This window comes from Lactuca saligna, chromosome 5 (genome assembly GCF_052625555.1).
Source record: "Lactuca saligna cultivar CGN05327 chromosome 5, ASM5262555v1, whole genome shotgun sequence".
Lineage (NCBI taxonomy): Eukaryota > Viridiplantae > Streptophyta > Magnoliopsida > Asterales > Asteraceae > Lactuca > Lactuca saligna.
The window spans coordinates 313,490,996-313,504,793 of NC_136421.1; the positions used below are offsets into that span (position 1 = coordinate 313,490,996).

Sequence of the window (13,798 nt, forward strand, 5' to 3'; positions counted from 1 at the left end):
ACGTATCACATAATCTATTTAGCATGGTTGGGCATAACTTCCCCTTCGACCCTATCGACCGGTAACCTGGGGACTATTTCCCCTACTATCACTAGCACATAACATCATATCATACGAACACATAAACATAACACAGGTGGTAGCAACCCTAGATGAATTTCACAGAGACAATCATCTAATCATACAATTCCTACTAGTGGGCCGACATTGTGGCCTTAGAACCACTGCTACTAGAAGGTAACTCACCTCGAAGTAGCTGTTGAAAGTCTGCTTGCTGAGCGCCTGAGTGCTGAACCGGAACTTGATGGGTTTTGATCATAAGAACATCCTATGTGCTCATACAAACCCTAATGCTTGGATCTAGGTTTCTCTATTGTACATGCAATTTATCCAAGACTATAAACCCTAATTCTAGAATATGATAATCAATATTAACATAATAATAGGTTTAAGATATTACCTTGATTGTTATGTGGCAATAACAATCACAATTCCTTCTTGTAATGACTTTAGAAAGCTTAGAGTCACAAATGTCACTCCTCTAATGGTTCACAAACACCAAGAGCAAGAGGATGAAGAAGATAAGAGAAGGAGGCTACCCAAAATCGTCCAAAACCTTAGAGAACAAGTTCACCACGTTTTTGGGGCTTAAGGGTGCTATTTATACATGTAGGCTATTAGGGATTTAAACTAGGAAACCCTAATCTGGCTGCTTAAGCCCTAAGCAGCCCATGGATTCCTTTCTTAAAGGCCTTGGACGATTTCTTATGGGTTTCCCCATAGAATTCATCGAACCTTATAATATAAGGCAATCCATAGCCCAATTGCAATTATCTTATAATTACAATTCCAGTCCTTTAAGTTTAATTAATCTCTTTTAGTCACAAAATTAATTATCAATTAATTCTTGATTAATATTAATTAAACAATATGGTTTCTCCTTTAATATATTATTCCCATAATATATTAATAAATCATATTTAATCCTTTCTCTCCATAATTCATCTTATCAAGTTGCTTTGGTGAAGGCAACCCAAAAGGACCATGCACTATCGGGTCAAGTACATACCAAAATAGTTATGGACTTAGACACTAATCCAACAGAACTCTCCGGCTACAATTTCCATAAACACTAACTCAAATACTATAACTAATCTTAGGGTAAAATGACTATTTTACCCCCTGGTCAAAGTCAACTTCTTGGTTGACCGGACTCGCCAACTCGCCGAGTCCCTTCCATCTGATCTAGTTTTATACCCGTTTATACTCGTCGAGCTTAGTGAAGACTCGATGCGTTCTTCTTCGATGCACACATACTGAGTCCAAGTTCATCCGACTCGCCGAGTTAAAGAACAACTTGTCGAGTCTAAGGCACTCTTCATCGGACTCGCCAAGTTGCTCATCCAACTCGCCGAGTTGCTCATCCAACTCGCCGAGTTCACGGCTATCTTCATAGGACTCGCCGAGTTCATTCAGTCCTTTTTCCATACAGACCTGATTTGAGCCATGCAGCGGCTCCAAACCACAGATCTAGGCTTCTAGGGCATGCTTATCATGTAAAGTTGCAAACTTTACGTGCATGCATAGCTTTAGGGGCTTCAAATGTCCAAACTAAGCTCTTAATGGGGTTCTAAGATCAAGAGGGACCTTAATCACAAATAAGACTGAAACCTAACACTTCTAGAAGGTAATGAGAGTCCAGATCTGAAGTATAACCCAACCATAAGGTTTCTCTACAAAGGATTTGGGGTTTTAGGGCTTAAAAGCAATAATTTAGGGACAAACAAGATCTAATAGATCAATAATCAAGATGGAAACTTCATTACCAGAATGGATGACCACAAATGAATGTGTTCTGGATCTAAGTCCCCTTCCTTGACCTCTTCAACCTCTCTGTTCTTCTACTTGCTCCAATGTGCACCAAAAGTCCCTTCACAAGGCAACAATCACTCAAACTTACCAATGGAGGCTAGGGTTTCGATAAGAAATGCCCTGAGGGTGATGGAGGCTGAGATGGGGCTATAAGGACGTTTATATAGGGTGCAAACCCTAAGGATTAGGGTTTCCTCCTAACTAGCCTACTCGCCGAGTCCAGATGTGGACTCGCCGAGTAGATCACTTAAAACCCGCATCCAACTCGACATCTACTCGGCGAGTTAGGGCTACAACTCGCCGAGTAGCTCTTCCAAAAAGAAACATTTAATCAAAATAAATACGTACCAGGAACGGGGCGTTACAATGAAGACCATAGGAATGATGTTATGCTCATAACCCATCATCGGTATCAGAGCCTAGGTCGTTTTTCTAGTGAATAGATGCAAAAGTGAATTGCCAAAGTTCAAGAAAATCGAAAATATTGTCTTCTGACTGGCAGACTCGCCGATTCCATGAATGGACTCAACGAGTAGGTCCTACACGATGAGTTCCATTGTGGAATCGACGAGTCCAGGGTTCTGGTGCCGGAATTTTCGATTTCTCTGCCAGATTTTGTTGAGGATAATTGTCAAAACTCGTTTTTCGTGCCAAAATCCGATTTTTTAAGTTTGGAATGGTTATCCTCATCAAAATTGATGGATTTGGTTAAATATAGATACTATATGATTATTATAAGTCAAATATTTGACCTAGTAAGATTGAAAAGTTTCAGTTTACACCCTTAGGTTTTATAGTTTAAAATTTAACTTAAAAGTTTTAGTTTTTGAAATTTGAATAGTTAAACCCTAATGTTTTGAAAGGTTTCAAAACTTTTCCTCAAGTTTTGGAATTTAAAATTTAATTAAAAGGTCTTAATTTTGAAATATTAAATTCTAAAACCCCAGTATTTTGAAATGTTCAAATTACACCCTTATGGATTTATTAAATTAATTAAATGTGTAATTAAAAGAAAGTTAATAAATCCATAATGATATGGTTTAATTTTAATTAAATTAAAAAGATAATTAATTAAATTAGACCACCTAGTATTTTAAAAGTGTAAAATACACCCTTATACTATATAGAATTAAAAGTTTAATATTATATATGTATAAGTAAATGTCAGTCTTATCGGTAGTAGGCCTCATTCACGAAGCTGGTCTATAAGGGGTGTTTAAGGAAATTGCTTATAAAATGGCAATTGAATGGGTATCCACTCTTACCAACCGCACTCTTGACTAGTGGAGGGTCGTTAGCTGAACGGGTAGGATAGGACATAACCTTCCATTATAAGTATAATGAAATACGAAGTAACTAAATGCATTTACAAATTCCCAAATCTTAGTTACTTTAGGAAAAATGTGGTGTTGTTGCTAATCCATGAAATTACACATTGCACCTTGTTGGTCGTTAGTGGAGCGTGTGTGGTGAATCGGCACACTAATATGGGACCAATGAAAGATGGCAATGGGTAGCTTGATGTTTATCATAGATCAATGGAGCGTGTGTGGTTAACCGACACATTGATTAGGTGATTTGTAACATCGAGAGTACCAAGCTAATTTACATGGTTATCCAAACGTTATTTGTGATCCTCAGCATCCCAGTCACAAAACTGAAGGCATAATCGAGATTAAACATGCCATTGAAAAGTTCAATGAATCTCAAAAGATCTAGGAGTTTCCATTCATTTAAAACTTAAATTTCCTTTTCGTTTTTCATGGTGGAAATTGGTAAATCGTCATTTACTTACCTTCATATATTATACAATTTGGATTACCGCCCCTCTTCCATATTGTAGGATATTGTGTTGGGTCCTAGCCTTGATATTTCATTTGGGTGTTAGATCAAGGATTCCAATAAACTAATTTGAGTTTCTCCCGTTTTGTAGATGTCAAAGTCTATCAACTGTGGTCTTCCCGAATCCTTCGGAAAAAGTTTTCCACATGAAGATGATGTTCCACGATTGGATTGTGGAAATGGAAATCATGCATCTCTTCCTCCACCTCCTCCAATAATTTTCCCTAACCCACGTGTTCGAAGACTTAAAAAGTTCAAGGTCACTCAAACCCTATTGGTAAACAAACACGAAGATGGAAAGTCTGTACGTGCTCATGTCTTGGATATGAAGTTACATATTAATAGATTGGGAATGTTGGGTGTCGATGTCTCAAGGAAGTTGGTTGTTGTCTGGGTTATTCAGTCACTTCCCGAATCATATAGTGAGTTTATTAGAGAGTACTATGTGATGGACCATGATATGACCCTTATTGATTTGACTTATTTTCTTATTGCTGCTGAATCAGCAATGATTTGGTGCACTGGTCGAGCAAATTTGTCTGATAAATCAATATCCCAACCTTCTATGGGAAATGACAACATTGGAAGTCCATAAAAGTTTTCTCTACGCAAGAGAAAGACTGGGTCTGAGATAGTCCTGTATACCATTCCAGAAGAATCCATATGTTTCTATTACTACAAGAGGGGGCATTGGTTACGAAGCTGCCCTGACTACCTGAGAGATATAAGATATGAGAGAGTCAAGATGTATGACTCTGCTTTAGGTAAAATCCACTATCTAACTCTATTAACTTTTCTATTTTAGATTCTAAATACATGATGTGATAAGATTATATTTTGATGTTTTGTAGGATTAAAGAAAAGAAAGGAAGCTTAAAGGAAGAAGTGAGCTGAGTCGGATCGCGAAGAAATGGATTTCGATCGCATGATTCGATGTTCAGATTTTTTAGTTGCTGCTTAGAGTTATGATAGATTGCTTAGGAATATGTAATAGCATAGTTTTCATTCGAATTTGCGTTGTAAAGACAAGTTTTCCGCACCTTTTATAAATAAAATAAATTTTGAGTTTTGTCTTATTTATATCTCCTTGTAATGTCATTTGTGAAAATTGATGTTTGTGTGTTTCTATTATAAGCAATATTAAGTGGATGTGATTCTTAGTTATGTTATTTATGGTAATGTCGAAATTTTCGAAGTATGGAAAGATTCCCATTGCCCAAGTTTCAATTGGACAGAAGCTTGAAATCATATGATTTAAGTCATGTGATGTATGGAAATCTTGGTACTTAGAAAATTAAGATTAATTCCTTGTTCACATAAGTATGCGAGTCAAGTGAAAGAATAATGAGATTTGGTATGCAATGTTGTACACTGGTCAAGTCCACCACAAATAACAATAAGATTATTTGTCATGATTCACTAAAAGTCTAGTAAATGTGGTTATGCTTACAAATGAATAAGAATATCGAGGTCATGATTACAAGATTAATGTCTAGCTAAGTAGAGTGAAGGTGGCTCCTAGGAACCCATCTTTTTTTTTTTTTTTTTAATTTTAAATATAGTATATGGTATAAATGAAAAAAATAGGAACCGATTTTATAGTATCTAAAGGACCTACCTAAGAAAATTGATCAAAATATATGAAACATATTATATTTTAGTTCACTTAAAATAGCTCAATGTTTCACTCCACTTAAACTTTAATCATTAGATAGTAGCAATGTTTTAAAACCCGGGTTGACCCGGTCGGTTCAACCGGTTGGACCGTGACCCGGGATAGAAGGCGGGTCAATTGAGACCGGTTTTTTGTAAAAATACGAATCGGATCGAACCGTCCGGGTTTCCTCTAAACCGCGGTTCAACCGCTTATGTCGAACCGGTTAAAACCGGATTGACCCGTTTTAATAGAGTTTGGATAATTGGAAATAAGTAGTGAACGCCAAAACAACGAGCCGTTTGCGGTTTCTTCAATGTTTTTAAATATTTAAACTTTGTGGACATTAAACTATTGGTTTTATATGTTTATGTACTAGTTGTGTGACCCGTATGTTATACGGGTTGGATAAAACAAAAAAAATTAAATATGAAGGTTTAAACAAAAATTTATATAAATTTGAAATTTGAAATTTAAAATTTAAAATTTGAATTTAAAAGGAAACATATTTAATAGTATATGAGTTGTAATATTATAATTTAATGGTTAGTTTTAAATAAGACAATTATTAATTGAGGTGTAAATATGATGTGTTAATTAAAAAAGATAAATAACGAAAAAATGACACATGGAAAAAACATTTATTCAAAAATACAAAAAAATGACATGTGTCCAAGTTAATGAGAAAGTGACATGTGGTAAAACTATTTTCATTTATTAGAGAGGATTATGCATTAAAGTAAAAATATATAAAAATAGAAAAAGACCATAAAGCGGGTTGACCCGCGAACCGATCATCATATCGGGTCAACCAAAAACCCGGGTTTTAAAATATTGGATAATAGCCTAATTTATTTTAAATTAAACAAAAAAAAGAAAAAAAAAATAGCAAAAAACCTTGAAATTTGAAATGTTGCTTTAGCCTAAGGCGTGATCGAAATCTCCAAAGCATCATACATTTTCTCCCTATTGATTGCTCCCACCGTCCACCAATTACTCCCTATGTCGTCTGCCATCCGAGCATCGCCACCAACCCACAATCACCATTTTCTGGGCGCTAGCCTGCTACTATTATTCTTTATTCTCATTTTTTTCTGTTTAACTTACATCAAAAACCAAGTGGTTTTTGATTCTAACATATGATATACATCTACTCTCCATCTTAGGAGTGTTGATATGGATTGAGATTGATCCTTTCCTATGTCCTCTTTGTTGGAGTTATCTTTTTCAAAAAATAGAGGATTGTTTTCCTTAGCTCTGATTATACCTTGTGTATTTATAAGGGCTCCATAAAGGAATGAGAATAAGTTTTTTTTTTTTTTCGATCTCTCTTCTATTACCACAAGTTTCATTCATATACAACCCGTTACCCATGCAAACTCGCCTAGTGAGTATGAAATTGAAGAGGATCAACTACACTTGTTATTCATCGGTATGCATTTGTACTAAAGTAAAAGACAGATGACTAGCAACATTAAAACGGATAAATACAAACATAAAAATTATTTTATCTGTCAAACAAATACAACATTTAACTTCACGCATAAGTTGTCATGCTGTTGCTTAGAAAACATAAATTATATTAAAAGAAGATAGAATGGAAAACATCGTATAAAACATTCAATCTCATTAATGTTATATTAGAAAGTAAATAAGTTTTAAAAGTAAGCAATTAAAAAAAAACAATTTATAAAATAAAGATGTTAATTTAGTTTTAAATGTATATTATTTATTTGACGAATTTTCTGTCAATTTTAAAGTAAAAGTTGAAAAAGTCATATATAATTCTTCTATTCTTATTTTCAATCATTATATTTTGGGTTCTGGGTGAGATCATACACAGCGACTATTTTAAGAGCCTCTCTCTCTCTCTCTCTCTCTCTCTCTCCCTCTCTTCTTCGTTGATTCTTCTTTCCATAACAAAATTCTGCTCCTCTCCACCACCAAAAATCAAAATCCCTTATTTTCAGGGGTTATTTTTTTTGCGTAATTTGAAGTCACATCCTTCGAATCTTTGAAAAATCTTCTTTCTTTTCCATCTGAGGTTTAAATGGATTTCTAGTTTTTGCTCCTATTCAACTTCATTTTTCTAGAATTTTGTGGGTTTTACTCATTCCAACATTTGAAAGGTTTTATTTGGGTATTGGTTTTCAAGAAACATTTGAAGAACTCCGTCTTTTCCCATCTGGGTTTTAATTTCTTTTCCAATCTTGTTCCAAAGTCCACTTCATATTTTCTTTATTTTATGGGTTTTACTTCTTTCAACATTTGAAGGGCTGTTTTGCGTCTGATTGCTTATCTCTTTATTGAATTTCAAAAAATCTTGCAAACCATGCTGTAAAAACCCTGATTTTGTTCCTTACTTTTCAGTTTACCCTTTCTCCCGACTATATATATATATACCATGGATTTGAAGAAATTTCAAGAATCAACCGATGGTGAGACTGCTACCATGAAACCCGAATCAAGAAGCGTTGGTTCTTCACCAAAAAATTCGAGTGGTCAACTAAGTGGTTTAGGTTCAAAGTCGAAGGAATTCGGTAATATGAATAATAAAGAAATGTTTTTGAGGGCTGATAAGATTGATTTCAAGAGCTGGGATGTTCAATTGGATAAACATTTGAGTAGGGTTTGGTCCAGGGATAGAGAGAAAGAAGCAGCTCATACTAAAAAAGAGGAATGGGAAATCGATTTAGCTAAATTGGATATAAGGAATGTTATCGCTCATGGAACTTATGGTACTGTTTACAGAGGTGTTTATGATGGTCAAGATGTTGCAGGTAAACATTTCTATTTCTTCATGTTGATGATAATATTATTTGTTAATTAATCGCTGTTTGTTATTTTTCACGTTTTAATTTTTGTGGGTATCGATTTGATTGTTATAAAGAGATGTTTATGTGTGTTCATTTATGTGTTTTATCTTGGAATAATTGACATGGGAACTGTAGAAATTGATCACCTTTTTGTATTTATTATTTTTTTCCACAATATTCTAGATATTTTGTTAGGATCATAAATTCATGATCAATAAAAATGTCACCTTATTTCAAGATTAAAAAAAAAATAATGTCTTTTATAAAAGTTGGGATGGTTTCTGATGAATCCCTCCAAGTTTTGTATATGTTTATATATTCGCACTTGAATAATCAAACTTAAGATGGAATAATTTTGTGGGTTTTACTGGTTGTAACTTGTAATGATGAGTTAAGTAATAAGTATAAGATATAGCAGTATGTGAATGTTGGATATGTAGGTTAATTAAGAGTGTAGATTTTAAATATAATCATTTGTTTAATTAACATTTAACAATGCAATATCGGGGTTAATTTAGTAATTTTGATCAAATCTTACAGTGAAGGTATTGGACTGGGGAGAGGATGGACTTGCGACTGCTGCTGAGACTGCGAATCTTCGGACATCTTTTCGACAAGAAGTTGCTGTTTGGCACAAACTTGACCACCCAAATGTCACCAAGGTTCATACTTTTTAATTATATTTTTAAATTAAATAGCCAACAAATTTTATGTCTTTATTCTGTATTTCTTTTTCTATAAAATATTGGTAGTTTGTTGGAGCTTCAATGGGGACTTCAGATCTTAAGATCCCAACAAATAACACTTCAAATGCTGCTCAGAACTCTTTACCCTCAAGGGCTTGTTGTGTTGTGGTGGAGTATCTTCCCGGTGGGACCCTCAAAAAATATCTAATCAGGAATAGTAGAAAGAAACTGTCTTTCAAGATTGTTGTTCAGCTTGCTTTAGATCTCTCTAGAGGGTCAGCTACAAATTTCTTTCCCTTTTCTTCAAAAATGATCACATTGTAAATCTTTTTTTTTCTTTTCTTTTTTTGCAGTTTAAGCTATCTACACACGAAGAAGATCGTACACCGTGATGTGAAAACTGAAAATATGCTGTTGGATTTAAATCGAACCCTAAAAATTGCTGATTTTGGAGTCGCTCGTGTTGAAGCACAAAACCCTAGAGACATGACTGGTGAAACAGGAACTCTGGGCTACATGGCTCCAGAGGTACATACATACATACATACATAACTCACTATTTATTGCAACTACAAGAATCAGAATAAAAGATAACCACATTATTTTTTTTGATTTTGTAGGTTCTTGATGGAAAGCCCTACAATCGGAAATGTGATGTGTACAGTTTTGGGATTTGCTTATGGGAAATTTATTGCTGTGACATGCCTTATGCTGACCTTAGTTTTGCTGAAGTATCCTCTGCAGTTGTTCGTCAGGTTTGTCTGTCTTTTATTCATCTTTTATATTATATATAATATACATACACACACACACGGATTTGTTAGAATATATTTTAGATGATTTGTTTTTAAAAAAAATATATGAGAAAATAACCACACGCTTGTGAAGATGGAAGGAAAAAAAATAAAAATAAAGGATGGAGAATTTGTAAGAAGTTGACTTAATAGGGAAGACCTCACTTCTTTGACTTTCTTTATTTAGAGCATCTACAAGGGGGGGAGCTTATTGATTGTTTATTAATGAAAAAAGCTTTCTTAACTATTGTGGAGGGTTATTCAACATTTCAACTACGCCTTTTCAAAAATTGACTTTTGAAACCATTGACCTTGCTACATGTAGAAATAAATAAGTATTAAAACCATATAACTAACAATGTATTATTGTAATAATATAGAAGATAATAAAAATGATACGAATTAATATTAGTGGGACCTTTAGATAAGTTGACTACAGGTTTTTGTTATAGTGGAGATTTAACGAGGTTTTTGAATTGTCGAGAGGAATTTTTCTTCAACAAAAAACTACATCAAGATAAGTCAAACCTGATTGTGAGTTTTTTCAAAAAAGTTGACTTCTTCGTTTATTAGGAGGAGCTTATTTAAAAATTGTTTTTTTTTTTTTTTTTCTGTCTTGTAATTAAAATATATATTTAAAGTTGTGGGACCTGCAAATATGTTCCTTTTGTCCTCTAAATAGCTGTGGGACCTTCAAATAAGTTCCTTTTGTCGTCGTGGGACCCACAAATAAGCTAAGAAGATGGTTTCTTTGTGGTGGGAATACATCGAGTTAAACCATCTCCACCGCCCCATTAGAAATAGTAATACTGGAGCTGAACTTTCACTTGTCAATTTTAGTCCCTCACATTTTGGGTTTATCAATTTCAACTTTTTTTAATTAAGTAGATATAGGTTACATGATATTAATTAATCATAAGTATAAAATTTATTATTTATGTATCGAATTCATATAAAATTTAATAAACATGTCAAAAAACTAATAAGTTGAAGAAAATATTAGGAATTCATATAAAAATTTTTGGAGTAAAAAATAGAGTTGGGTTGGAAATGAAATGCTATATGCTAACAACCATCATGGGGATGTTCATGTTATTAATCGTATTTTCTTCGTCAAGTAAAAAGAAAAAGAAAAACAGTCGGATGTAGCTGACTTACCAAATAAAGTTTTGTCTTCATTTAAGTAAAGAAACACACGTCAATACGTACAAAATAGTTAGTTTATTTACTTATAATATACATTTAAACAAATACTATCACAGTATTTGTTTGAGTCTAATATTTGATTTTGTATACAGAATCTACGACCCGACATTCCAAAATGTTGCCCGAGTGCATTTGCAAGCATTTTGAAAAAATGTTGGGATGCGAACCCGGACAAGAGACCCGAAATGGATGAGGTGGTGAGGCTTTTAGAGGCGATTGATACAAGTAAAGGCGGTGGAATGATCCCTGAAGATCAAGCCTCTGGTTGTCTTTGTTTTGCCAAGACACGTGGCCCATGATTTATCGTTTTTCCTCATCATTTTGCATAAGTTTACGAGTACGTAAACAGACACAAAAATTTTGTCACGTTGTCATTTAAATCGTAGAGACAAGCATGTTGGGGGTGGTGGTTAATGGTTATATATATATGCGTCATTTGGTTGTTTGCTATATAAATACTATAACAATTACTGTTTATATATGTTTTTTTTTTTTTTTTTGTGATATAAATTTTATGAAATAATTCTCTGGGTGTAGTTGTGTGATTTTGTTTACCTTACATACCATAATCAGGTCCTGTTTGGCTATGCATGACCTAGTTTATTTTTTGAGTTTTATTGCAATGTTTTAAAAACCGGTTTTTTAGTTGAATTGGTTTGATGTTTGGTTCGCGATTGAAGTATTTAACCGGTTCATCTTTGGCTCAGTCAGGTTTCTAGAATTTTCGTGTTCAAACACTAAAAGCATACGTAAAAACAATTTGTAGATCATTCAAAATACATTTAAAAAGTACATCCATAAGTTTTACATCAAAAAGAAAATAAAATATTATTACTAAAACAAAATATAGTTTTAGATGGATAAACGTGTTTTAAAAAGTTTCATAATATTTACCACATGTTTTTATTTGATTTAAGAGAAATCTAAATACATATGAAAAGACCACCAAAGTTTTTTTATGCAAAGTGTTTCAGTTTTATTGATTTTTTATTCAATTTAACCGTTTTTTTGAAAAATTTGACGGTTTGTTCCGCTCCAAAAATAAGCATAAAATCGGTGCTAGTTGAATCGCTTACTTGCACGGTTTCCGGTCAAACTAAATTTTAAAACATTGGTTTATTGCATGTTTGGTATGACTAGTAAACAACATACAAACTAGTTTTTTAAAAACTATTTGAAATGGTTTATTGAGTGTATGAGGTTTTTTTTCCACAAAATTCTCAAATATTACCATTATAATAATGTTAGATTTAAATTATATATCTAAATATTTTTAGTTAAAACACAGAAAAATACAATCAACTGTCTATTTATATTTAGAAGAACAGTCAAATTATATTTATGCTCAGATAAACTCCTATATTATAGGGCGAATAACAAAAAATGCATCAAATTATCCACCTATATTAAAAAAAATCCAGTTATCTTTATGTTAAAAAATGATTATATTATAGGGCAAAATATAAAAAAACATAACCAATTATCCACTTATATCTAAGAAAAACCCAACAATTATTTTATATGGATAATTCGTGCAAGATTTTTCTGAATATAGATTGATATCCGGTTGTACTCTTTAATATTTATTATTATAATATAAATGTTTATTCGAATATAAAGAAAATTGGAGGGTTTTTATGAATATAGATAGACAATTGGTTGAGTGTGTGTTTTTTTTTTTTGTTTTTTTGTATTTTGCGTTATATATATATATATATATATATATATATATATATATATATATATATATATATATATATATATATATATATATATATATATATATATATATATAGGGAAAACAAAAAAACCCTAAAAATCATAAAAATGCATAAAAAAAAATACCTAGAGATCACAAAACTTTTTTTAAGAAAAAATCGCAGATTTTTAAAGAAAATCGCTGAAAAAAATTTGAAAAAAAAAACTTTTTTTTTTACAAAAAAAAAAAATATTTTTTATTTTTTTCAGCGAATTTTTATAAAAAGCTGCGATTTTTTTCTTAAAAAATGTTAAAAAAAAGTTTTGTGATCTCTAAGTATTTTTTTATGCATTTTTATGATTTTTAGGATTTTTTTAGAGTTTTTTGTTTTCCATAGAACCTAAACTATATATATATATATATATATATATATATATATATATATATATATATATATATATATATATATATATATATATATATATATATATATATATATATATATATATATATATATATATGCGCGCGCATCCCTACACATTCCATAAGAATATATTTATATATATAACTAATAACACATGTTTCGTTAAAAATATTTAAGTCAATATCATAAACTATGAAATAAACATTTTCAATAAGTATTGTAAAGAACAATAATTATTCTTAAACCATATTGCTTTTATTCTTATAGGATGACATACATTAACACTTATATACATAAAATAAAACAATATAAATGATATTTGTCATAATAAATTAAATATCTTAATAATTCGTGAAATATATTTAAATCATTGATATTAAACATGAAATATAATTATTATTCTTAAACTTTATTACTTGAATTCTTATAAGATAACATATGTTTTAAACTTATATAATTAAAATAAAATAATATGCATGATATTTATAATAATTAATTTAATATCTTAATAAATAAAAAGCCATTAGTAAAAATCATTTAGTTAAAGCCTATTTAATTATCCAATATTCACAATTTATATTATATTAATTCGAATACTTACTAATTATAAGATATAAGTTAAAAAATATTGTTTTATTTATTTTATAAAGTTTTTGTATAATGCGGAACACTTTTATATAAATAAAAGATATTAATATAATATTTACAAATAAAAATACAAATACATAATTAATTACATGAAAAAAAAAAAAAAACATATGCCTAACCTATGTGTGTTTATGTCATTCAATAATAAAGTCAACAT

General features: G+C 31.5%; 1 protein-coding gene across 1 annotated transcript; it reads left to right on the forward strand.

Moving 5' to 3' along the window:
- Positions 1-7,185: 7,185 nt before the first annotated feature.
- On the forward strand, positions 7,186-11,351 carry LOC145048627 (Protein kinase superfamily protein). The gene is made up of 6 exons (XM_078997170.1): positions 7,186-8,148; positions 8,725-8,846; positions 8,937-9,145; positions 9,224-9,398; positions 9,491-9,625; positions 10,963-11,351. The coding sequence occupies exons 1-6, from the start codon at positions 7,773-7,775 to the stop codon at positions 11,167-11,169; spliced, it is 1,224 nt and encodes a 407-aa protein (XP_078853296.1). The 5' UTR covers positions 7,186-7,772; the 3' UTR covers positions 11,170-11,351.
- The last annotated feature ends 2,447 nt before the right edge of the window (positions 11,352-13,798 follow it).